The 12331-nt window shown below is 40.9% G+C and overlaps 1 protein-coding gene across 1 annotated transcript in view; it reads right to left on the bottom strand.

The window, feature by feature from the left end:
• LOC118772561 (nuclear receptor-binding protein 2-like) overlaps positions 1-9840 on the bottom strand; it is a 68336-nt gene extending 58496 nt beyond the window's left edge. The window contains exon 1 of the mRNA XM_036521003.1: positions 9171-9840. Within this exon, the coding sequence (XP_036376896.1) occupies positions 9171-9290 (120 nt within the window). The 5' untranslated portion in view covers positions 9291-9840. The remainder of the gene's footprint in view (positions 1-9170) is intronic.
• Positions 9841-12331: the final 2491 nt, after the last annotated feature.

Below are 12331 nucleotides of genomic sequence, written 5' to 3'. Positions count from 1 at the left end.
TACATCTTTCAATAGTTACCTGCCATATGTAGGGTCAAACTAAATCCATGTTATTGTTTTCAATTTTCCACTTTACGTTTTCTTGTTTTCTGTTTTCTTGGTTTAAAAAAAAATCACATTTTCCATTTACATTGTAAAAACATACAGCATTTCATCTTTTTGATAGATGACAGAAGGAATAAATGGTAATATTCTTTTCTCATTTTAGTGCTTAAATTGTTAATTGATATTAACATCGGAATGAAAATTTGAACAAAATGAAATAAAGTTGTTCTGGGTTGCACTGTGTGTTTATTCCTGCAGTCTTCAGCATTTAAATTTTTATATGAAAAGTTTTCAGAACATTAACCACCCCCACCAGTTCATAAAAACCACTGGGATCCTGATCTGCCCTGAACTTTATTGTATTTCTGACTTTCTTTACTGCTCCCTGTGGCGCTTCTTTTAGACATGACAGAAATTACCTGCTAGCTTGCTACATACATACTAGCTGTGCACATCAAGTTAGCATCTCTGCATTATGGCATCACAAAGTTTTTAATTTATCTGGCCCCTTCAACAATTAATTAATTATTTCAAATATATATTTATTATGTATTTCCCTGAGAAGCAACAATAAGCAAGAGCAGGTGAGAAAACACAGCAGGCATCCACCAGGACCATCAAAGTTCAACACATGTGCTTTAGTGTACAGCTTGAAAACAGTTGGAACATCCATTTAGGTAAAAAAGCATCACACAGAAAGATGCATATGTTTAATTGGTAAATCTGATTGTATTTGTGCATGATAATTATTTACATTTATTCATTTGGCAGACACTTTTATCCAAAGCGACTTACATAGGTTACAGTTCTTTACAATGTTACCCATTTATACAGCTGGATATTTACTGAGGCAACTGTGGGTTAAATACCTTGCCCAAGGGTACAGCAGCGTCCCAGTGGGGATCGAACCGGCAACCTTTCAGTTACAAGTCCTGCTCCTTAACCACTATGCTACACTGCCATCCCTAATTATGGTAAAGTCTGTGCATTAGAATTTTAATAGTGAATCTGTGTACATACTATAAATGAGGCAGCAGATTCTTAGGAGGGGGGGGGGTTGCCAAGGAAGCATGGGGAAATTAATCTGTTTATCCCTTCCTTCAGCCACATGACATAAGAGGGGATGAAGTACGGCGCTTTTCCATGTCTCCTTTCCTTTGTTCTCAGAGAGGGTGACCATATGGAGTCAGTCCCGCTCCAACTGATACATGCGCTGTGGTGGAAACAAAGACTCAGTGGAAAAGAGCAATCATAGCTGAAAATCGACTGCCTTGGCAGTAGGAGAGAGGAGTCCATGTATATATAAATGGTCTGAGCTCTGTTACAGTGCATCTGGTCAGGTGTTTGTTTAATGTGGGAACATCACTGCCATATTTCAGATCTCCTTCCATGATCCAGGGAGCCTGTGCCCACAGCCCGTCCGGGAAGCAGGATCCACAGTCGTGCACCTGCCACAGGCTATTCTTAGCCCAGGAGGAACCCCACTCTGCAGCTCTCCCAGCAGTGCCGCAGACCGCTGCCATGTTGGGAGGCTGTTTGGGCCCTGTGGAGTTTGGCACCCACGCCTAGCTATGCCCCACGAGGGGGGGGTGACAGCTTCCTCACAGACACAGCTCCCTAAATATCATCAGTGATGTCACAAGAAAACCAGAGGGCACTTGTTTGAGTCACTGTGTTACCAGAAAGCCCACGCAGTCATATCTGATAGAAAGTTAACCACCTTCAAATGCGGCAAAATTGCATCTGATGCCTCCTAAAAACAAAAAACTCAGAAAGAAAGTGACACTTGAGATCTGTGCCAGATATATAAACATAAATATAATTTCAAGGTTGTTAATCTTGTCTTACACACATTCCAGCACCGTACACATGCTTGCACACTCCTTTAGGAGATCCTCAGGAGACTGGTTTGCTCATAGTCATCAGCACTTTGCCTGAACATAAGCAGCACTGTGGGCCAAATTACGAAATTAATATCCCACTCTGTGAAATACAAAACACTGTCTGAACACAAATAAACATATAACCAATTACCTTTACATAAATGACAGCAAAGAGAACGACTCTGCTCTGTTACTCAGTAACAGCCTGGTCATTCCTAGAGCAAGGTAAAAGTTGCATGCTGATACTCAAATAAAAACAGCAGTTTATGTGCTGTAACTCACCACCGTGCACTACAAACCTAAAGCCATGCAAAGCCATAAAAGGAAAAGGAAATAAAAATGTCTTCAACTACTTCAACAGTCATCAAAGACTCAAAGCCAGCATTTCAGCACTCCAATTTTGGTTCCTTAAAACAAACAAACCAGACAAAAAAAAAATTGTATTGATGTATTGTTGTTCACTAAACATCTGAGTTCAAAGAATCGCAGTAGACAGAACAGATTTACTTTGGTTTGAGGTATCATACTTCCTTAATCCAGACTGAGGCAAACTAAATAAGGTTGGTGGTATCCTGCACAATCCTACACAATTCTAGAACTTTTCCTAAACACATTCTAAGAGTGTCTGCCACAAAGAAGACATTACAAATCTTTATGAAAGAATGAAAGAAATGTCACAGATCCATAACATGAAGAGGGACACGCAGAGCTGAGAGCGGATCTGATCATAATAAACAACTCCGTGTTAAGAGAGCTGGTTCAATTAGGCCCCCAGAGCACATGGAGATTTTGAGAAAATACATGCAGCACGTGCAGCACGATTAACTGAAAATCACTGCATTGAATAATCGATAAATCTATAAGGCATGTGAGAGGGCCGTGTGTCACCGCGCCCAAAATGACTCCAAATAAGCCACAAAGTAAGTACAATCAACCATTGTGCTGTACATTGTGCTGTCCATTGTTTCTTCAACACAAAAAGTCGCATTGTGATGACGTAAGCGTGCTCGAGCCCAGAACGTTAAGCGCAATGTGAGCGCAGGCCAGCAGGGGAGTGGGAAGGGGGGGGACAATCGTGCTCGGGCACGGAACAAGGCAACCGGGCCTAGTGCGAGTACGCCCTAAAGCCGGGAAACACACACACACACGGCACAAAGCACACACACACACATACACACACACGCGGCACAAAGCACACACATACTCACACACACACACACGGCACAAAGCACACACACACTCACAAACACACACACACTCAAAACCTATTCAGTCACCGTAAGAAAAAATGTCAGTCAATCCGCTGAAACATATATGTGCCGCCTAATAGTCAGGAAAATACAGATTAAGAGCTTGGGGACAGAGCAGATTTAATTCTATGAAGCACTTTTGTATTAAACTGAGGGCTTTCTGGGTTAAATGGAGACCCAAAATGACACGAGCATCGATTCGCCTACAGCAGGCATCAGATCACACAATCAGGCTAACAGAGCTGCAGAGCCCATTGTCATTTTTCCACTGAGCAGCTGTCATTCCAAACAGGGTCACTGTCAACCCAGGACATCACTCCAGTGGCTGTTAACTCATTTTTAATTGCTAGTTACCAGTCCATCTGAGCAGGACAGCATTTTCAGCAAGCCATGACAGGGGTAACATGGGCTGGCACTGGGCAGCTGGGATCATGCATTTTCACACACTTGACCAGATGTTCATTATTGCTTGAAATACATTTCTCCACTGGAACAACGAGGATTTCCAGGATTTTTGCACATGCTTGCACATGCAAGCAAACAGGGCAGACCTGAGCTATCAAAACAACGGTATGAGTGATAGAAACAACTCATTGGCAAGTGAAAGGTTTCAGCAATTTACTGTCCACATCACAACAGCCCACAATCCCACCATGTCTGTTGATGTCACTGCAAGAGCAGAAGGACCTGGATCAAGCAGGTTTGATAAGACAACAGATTCCCCTCCCTAGGCTGTAAATCATGTATCTCTATCTGTCTAGCAATCAGTGATAATAAAATGGCAGCCATGTGACTGTGGCTGTAGTTCTCCGCCCACCTGTCTGTGTAGAAGACTACTGGCATAAAGCCTGAGATTGTGAACACCTGCAGGCTGGTAGGTCAAAAGCATAGCTGTCTAATTCATCTAGATATTTAAAAGTATTAAAAGTTTTAAAAGTACTGCTTTATCGCCGGTGTCGGAAAATACCCAACCCTAATCTTCTCTCTTCAGCCACGTGACCTCCTGCTCCCACTGAACCCGGTACTCCCTCTTGACCTCCTAGCTGCCACTTGCTTGCCCCGTAACATTAGCTGCCGCTGCCTGATGAACGTTATCAGTATTACTTGCTTGTCCTTCATCCTCCGCCGCATCAATCCCTCAAGCAACTGCTATACGAAAAGTCACGAAACTTGGTTTACAAGTTCCCCTCATCACAAAGAACAACTTTGCCTCCTGAACCTTTCAAGTCCGCCATATTGGATTTTGAGCTAATTAGCATAATTATGATTTCAGCAAAATGACATCTTCTCCTGAACGGTTGGGCTGATTTGCACAAAATTTGCTACATGTCATCTTGAACCAAATCCCGACTTAAATTGCGAAGAAGAAGCTGCTACATCAAAAAAACATGGCCGCCACAAGCCAATCAATTTGATTCATCTCCTAATTAATATGCAAATTACCCAATATCATTCACCGTTGCATCAATCATTCTGAAATTTCTTAAATATACTTAAAAATCTTCTTCTCATGAACCATAACTTCAATTGATGCAAAATTTCACTTGTAGGGCCTTTGGGGTGTAAATTGCGAATCTAAATTGTGAAGGAATAGTCCCTACGTCAAATAACATCAGAGCTATGTGTCAATCAAATTGCAATGGTGACATAATGAGTTTTTTGACATATAATGCTCACGTGCTTCTGAACCACTAGCCTGATCAACACAAAACTTGATATGCAAAACGCTTACACTGACCTCTGTCTAATTTATGAAGGAAAAGGTATATAAAATATAAAAAAACCATGGCCGCTTCAAGCCAATCATTTGCTTAATTTACTAATTGATATGCAAATGAACCAATATCATTCACTGTTGTATCAATCATTGCTAAATTTCTTGTGCACAATGACAAGGCCTCGCTGAAATGATGTTCCAAATGTTAAAGCAATCCGTCAAAAAACATGGACTCTACAAGCACTTCAACATGCCCATTTTAACTCAAATATGAAAAATGTACTTTAAAATCTAAACTGCGAAGGAATAGTTGCTACATCAAATAACACCAGAGCTACGTGCCAATCAATCTGCAAATTTTGCAATATTCCAACTCCTACAAAAACTCCAGCCCCCTATGAAAGATGTCTAGACCCCTGTCTCTAATGTGCAAAAAAGAAGACAGGACATCTGACATTCTAAAGAATCTAGTTTTGTTCAATTTTTCCCATGATTTTTCCAGCAGGAAGCTGGATATCACTGAGGTCATCTTAAGCATGAAGAAGAACCCTCTTCGAGCAATCTTACAGCCCTTCAAACAAGCCAGCTTCTTACATTTAGTCCATAGTACATAGTCCACAGCTGTATATGCTTAATCTTTACTCTTTATTCCAGTGTACACCGAGACCTAGAGGCAAACCAGCATGTGGTTTCTACCCTGACACTCTAAAGAGGGTCTAAAGAGTGAGGCTGCCGCTCTACATCAGCTACACCTAGCAGAGTCTATGTCACATACATGAGATGGAACGCTCAGATGTAGGGTGACCATACGTCCTCTTTTTCCCGGACATGTCCTCTTTTTGGGACCTAAAAAATGCACCCAGCCAGGATTTCTAAATCGGCAAAAACCTCAGGGATTCGGCTTTTGCTTTTCTCAGCCTTGTTTCCCCAAGGTTATATCAGAGATGAGGGGTAGAGTCAAAAACAAGAGCACACTATTATAACCCAGAGTAGTGAGTGAGGGAAATATATTAAATTGGCTGGGAAATATAAGCTTCAGGTCAGTCAAAACTAAGTTATCTGTAACTGACAACAGCTGACAAAAGTCAACCCTCAAAGCAATATCAGCCCTGTCAGGTTGATGTTGATGCACACCATGAGATCTAACCAATACACTGATCCTTAATTATGCCATAAAATGTCTTTACATATCCGTGAAATAATTTATTCTAAGAGAGACATGCTCAAGTATACAGCACCCAAACAGACAGATGTTACACACCAGTACTGCACATATAAAAGCAATACAAGTCTCTTTTTCTCACCACAGGCCCGGGCACAGAGGATGTGGGCAACCTGATTCATTATCCACAGACGCAGGGTTGATCTGGGCCTTCACTGACATGGCCTGTCTCTGTTGATGGCTATTTCTCTTTAATGATGTCACAACCCACTGGCTGTGGTGTCTGCTTTAGGGTAGGCATATACCATTTAAAAAAATTTAAAAAAAGCTTCACATGCTGTTCTTTATGCCAAGTTCAATGAAAGACTAAGCATCATATTTAAGTTATCTGTTACAAAGTCAAATGGAAGTACAACAATTCTCTGATCTAGCTTTCAGTGCTAATGTGGGTACACTGTGTTAATACTGGGCCATCGGGATTCAGTACAATATCCTGAAAGAGAGGAGAAAAGTGAAAGAGGCTGCTGTGTGGCTGTGTGTTCAATTAAACTGAATGATCTGAATGAAACGTGCCTGTCAGGAACATAAAATGGGCTTTCAGATACTGAGCTGCAGGCAAACACACACATAGCAAATAAAACACACTTATATTTGTGTATTCACATACCTCTTTTACCGTATACAACTTTGTAATCTTTATCCATTATTTTTCTCTCATGGGCAGATCTCATGGGGCTCTCATTAAGTTTTTTGGTGCAACAGAGGAACAGTAGAGAATGTGCCCTTTACACAAACTAAAAGAAAATACAAAGACAGGAACAAGGCCCCCACAGTGATATCATGAAAACAAAGCCTACTGCACCAGACAGGGTCCACTGCTGGCTCTCAGAACACAACATGAGATCTGTTAGCCCTGGGGGCCACCTGACCCAGCAAGTGAACTGTAGCAGTGCTGCACACCAGCATGAAGTCCTGTCCTTACCCTTCAGCTATCTGATGGCCAAATGGCTCGATTACTTTTGGACTGGGACAAAAGTGAGACCCCATTTGACCACCTGGGGTCACATGACATAAAACGATTCTGAGTGTGACAAGGGACGAAGATAGGATGCTTTTTTTCCTCACCACAGCACATCAGTATCTCCAATGAAGTAAAATCTGGTGGTGAAACGCTCACCAAGTGAGCGGGTCACATGCTGGTGAATATGATGACATTTGAAAGGCCAGTGGTAATCCTCTGATAAGCCTCTTACCATGCATCATCATTTCTCAGCGTTTTTTCCTTTGAGTCAGACAGCTAATCTGCATATTCACACACAGCTGGATAGGTGTCAGCTGGTGAATGGAGATACAATTTGAGTGACAGGTATAAGCGCTTAGGTCTGAAGCTTAAAACTAGAACATTGTGCTAAAGAGGTCTGGTATTCTCTCACTACTTCTGTTCCTCTGGCTCCTGGCAGCCCCTTGGCTGGGCATCTACCACAGACCGGATGGTGCTTCACAACACCTTTAAGGGTGAGATGGGGATTCAGTAATATTCGTGTTTTGACCTTGTCTATTCATTTGCACAAGAGCCCTGTATTCCACAGCTCCACGGCTCCATGGTTTGGCACTTACAAAGGCATTACAGTCTTGATGGGTAGTGGTGCCATCAATGGACGTACAACACAGATTTACTAGAATGAAATAATATAGAGGCTTCCTGTACTAAGTATGCCTGTGCCCCCTTTCTCTCACTTCTTTTTTAAATGTCACAGTGCAGAAAATAAGTCATGGGTATGCATCACAAAATTTTGCTGGGATAGTTTCCAAAAAGATTATTATTATTATTATTATTATTATTATTATTACATTAAACCCTTACACAACATCAAGAGTCACTGGAAAGGAAAATGAATAAAATGCAATGGAATGAAAAAGTTTACCATCAGTCCCAGTAAACTGCTGCATATGCAGTCCATACCGAGTGCAGATGTTTGGGGAAGCCACAGAGGCAACATTTGTGCCATGGAGATAACCTCCATTTTAAATGCTCCTCTTTATCTACATTAGACAGGAGGCGTACCTCTCTGGCCATCACGCCAATTCATAATAAGTTTTTAAGAAAGAATCTCTAAGGATCTTAAAAAAAAACATCGCAACAGTAAATACACAACTTATCAGTGAGGCTATTCAACAATCAGCAAGGAGTGCTATACAGCACAAAACGCAAAGTTGCATTGAAAGTAGTCCGTATGGTTAAAACAGAAACCTGTCCACTTTAACTTCATAACCTAAGCATCGTCGTTTCTCCAAAGGGATGCTAGAGGTACTTACTCTTTTATCACTTTAATACCCCCAGATGGAGATCATCTATATTCGGTTTTCGATACCATCGTTATTGTCATCATTTTATAGGGGAGATGTCATCACTTTCGTCGATATATCATTCTACAATGAATAAGCCAGGGGAAATTATCAGTTTGCAGTACGTGCTTTAGATCCCAAACCAATATGAGCTAGTAGTCAGTCCACACCCCGCCCGCTTTGCGGTGTGCCTATTTCCCCATAGGTAGACCACACCACAGAATAGGGCTCTTGCGGGAAACCGCTCTTTAAATCGGTTGCACCTGCTTCAAAAGCTACCACTCCAAAGACTCCAAGAAAGGTTCTAAAACCTTCAGCATCTCCCTATCTTGTGTCGCACCGACATATTTCTAGGAAATTCATGTGACTGCAAATAGCTCCCTAAGAGCCCCTGTGCAAATTCCTGTGTGAAAAGTAGGAAACGTTCAACTTTAACAAGGATATGGCCTACTGTCAGTAACGCAGAACCGAGCGTATAAAATGTTATGGCAACTACTCAGCTACTTTAGTACATTAACTCCCCTCCCCAGACAATATCTATATCTCATTTATACATTAAAACAATGTAATCAATTATTAGAAAATTGTATATAGGCATGACTGATGAACACATCTAGCTAGTTAAAACAGACGTACACGTCCTGTACATTGCATACCCATGTATGACATAAGTTCTGCGCCAGTGTTTTTCCACTGTCTACTTCCCATGTGCTGAATGTCGCAAAATAAAATGGCACAATACCACCAACAACCAGATAGAGACCAACCTGCTCCTTTCGTTTTTGCCAGCGGCCGCAAGGGCTCTCCTCCAGAATTTCGCTTTCATCCTCGCTCTCATCTTCTTTCCCCCCAGACCCCGAATTCCTCTCCTGAACGGACATAGTCATCTTATTCCTTATATTCCGTTTTTTCTTCTTTGGTGTCTTGTCTTCACAATGTGCGCTCACGTCCCTGTTGCTTGCGGCGGTTATAGAATATTGCGCCCAATACCCGAGTAGAATTAATAAAACCCCGCGGTAAAGCGGCGACTGCTTCAGACGGGATCCTGTAACTAGTTGGGTTGCTACATTCGCTGACGTATACTGCAGAATAAAGACACTTAAATATGCATGAAAAATCGATTGAGAAAAAGCATAGGATCCCAAAAGCGGTTGTTTTTCATGAAAAGCCCGTACACCTATTTCATTGTATAGTTATAGCTGGTAAATTGATGGGCTTGAGAGGACCTCACCCTCAGTTAAAAATAACGAAAAATAGATTTCCCTTTCTATCCTGCATTCTCTAGAATGAGCAAATAGAATGTTTCATGCAAAGGTATATAGACAGATGCACATATACCAATTAAAACGTGCGCGACATGCTGCCGTCGTTTTACGCGCTGTCCTCGTCGCAGTATTTACTTCCCACATTCATTGTACAAATCCGTTCTGCACAACCCCTGCACGCATCATTTACTATATGCGTTATTCAGCCACCACGGCGTTTCCTTCGCCCTCAAGACTACCGTAGAGTTTAGAAAACAGGCGCAACTCTTAATTCGCTTTAACACCCTAATGTTTTAAGTCCTGGTCCTGGTGACGACGTCCTCCTGTTGCTAAGTGTTAAAATCAGGGTGCGAAATACGGGTGGTCTGAGACCCCTTGATTGACACTTGAGACTCCCTGAAAGCCTCGACAGCAACGTTTGGGGGGTGTCTCTGGAAAGAATCTTTTAAAAATCTGTCACTCGCAATTGTCACTAAAAATATCTTTTATCCCTTAAAGCCCTACAGACGCAGCCTGCGTCCAAAATCACATCCCTTCTTCTCGGCTGAACTAGGCCTATTCATCGCTAACGATGCTAGTTGCTTGTCTATGCGAGGAAGTGTTGGCGAGAAAAATTATTTTGAATTTACATCAAATTTAATCATAGTTACAATCTGCATACCCATTACTCTAGTTTGAATTACTCATAGAACACATATTGCAAGAAAGAGTGGAAAAGGAGCTTCGTAATGATGCTAGTCACATATTTGTACATACCGAAGTAATCACGTTATGGAGACAGATCAAACTTCTGCAAGGTAATATATTTGCTAATTTCTTCGCCCATTTTCACACTCCTGCTTCTCGGTTTAGTAAGTCGCGCAGTCCCTATCGCTTCACAACGTAGATACCGCATATCAAAATAAACAGCAGAACTTAATCTTTCGGATGATAAGCCTACTAGTTGTTTCTCTTGTGACAAAGCGTTGACGAGTTATCCGGTTTTGAAATCACAGTAAATTTCTGCATTGTCTCCAAAATAGGGATGACAGTACATCCTACTTTGTATGTAAAATAAACATAAAATAATATATTTGTACGGAAGCCGAGAACGGCCGTGCTTGCTATTCTTTTTTTCTCCTTATCTCGATATCACGAGTTAATTATTTCGTTATCTCGAGAAAACAAAGCTCGGACCCCCGATTGCTAGCGGGTATTTCGCACACTGGGTAAAATGTATGAGGGTCCTAACAGTTACTGCAAGTGACTCACGGGGCATGGCGTAATCACAAGCAGAGTTATGATGTTATATTGCGTAGTATCTTTAAAATATTACATATAAATCAATGCTCAACATTTAGTTGTTCAGCGTAGGCCTATTTAAATTGTATTTAAATTAAGTTTAATGTTTTTCTAGTGGAATAGCAGTGTTTAGCAAGCGACTCAATGACGACTCAATGCTCTTTGACCTCTATGCATGGTGAAATACATTTTGATATGAAAACGACTAGCTGGACAAATTTAAATTATTTAAATTAGTTATTCTGTGCAGGTTTAATGCTGCATCCCTCGTAATGTGGCTTGCAGCTACATCAATAGTGCGAATTGCGTTCAATATTTCTCACTCAGTTAGTTAATCATATTACCGGAGTGCAACGGCACGTTTTGTGAATTTGTCATCAGGGGATGCTGTCTCCAGGAGGGTGAAACCTGGTGTATATTCCTGGAAAGCAATGGAAAAACACCACACTACAAAATAAGTGTTTATGATGTAATTGATAGGAAAGCATGCTGTCTCTTAGTTAGCTGAAGAATACAAATTATTATTATTATTAATATTATTAGTTTCAATAACAACAACAATAACAATAATAATAATAATAATAATTTTTAATGAATTTAATGGCAAACTATCTAATATGCAAATACAAATCCTGTTTCCAAAATATTTTGTTGGTGAGCTTTTTTTTTTGGGAGGGGGGGGGGGGGGGGGGGGGATTGTGTATGTGATACACTCAAATGTTCAAAATACCTTTAAAATGTATTATTTTTGCTCAGTAAAACTGAAAGGCTTATTTACATGACTTAAGGCAGATTAAAAGCCATAGGGCTACCGCAAGGCAGAACCTTTCGAGCCGCTGTTGCCAAATTAATTAACTTCTACTGCCACCAGTTGACTGTTTCTGGTAGTGCCTGGTGTGTTTCAATGAATGGGTTATGTTGAGCCAAATGTACAAATCTGGTGTGTAGGTGTATGTGGGTTTTGCATATACAGAAGACTCTTTCTTGCAACATATTTTGAAGATTGTCATCATAGCAAGCATTAGGCAGGAAAAAAGTTACTCAGGTTTGAATAAATAAAGTCAAATTCCAGAGATGAAGTTTTGGGCAATATTGTGTACCAGTGCAGTGCTTTCTCTTTCCAAGACCATTAACACCTACAAGGATTACTCCTCAAGACACAATGTGCGAGTGATCAAACGCCATTACATGCACCTGAACTCTAAATTAGACTAATCGGAGCTATATACGTAGATAGTACACCACCTGACTGGATTACATATAATGTAGTGAGTAGATAATGACTAATGTTTTATTCTGTGGGTTGTATTTAAATGTGGCAGGTTATGTTTTTACAGATTGGGGTGGTAAGATTTTGACACTTGAAACTGAACTGTTGTAGT

This window comes from Megalops cyprinoides, chromosome 2 (genome assembly GCF_013368585.1).
Source record: "Megalops cyprinoides isolate fMegCyp1 chromosome 2, fMegCyp1.pri, whole genome shotgun sequence".
NCBI lineage: Eukaryota > Metazoa > Chordata > Actinopteri > Elopiformes > Megalopidae > Megalops > Megalops cyprinoides.
This window is presented reverse-complemented; position numbering and strand designations above follow the sequence as displayed.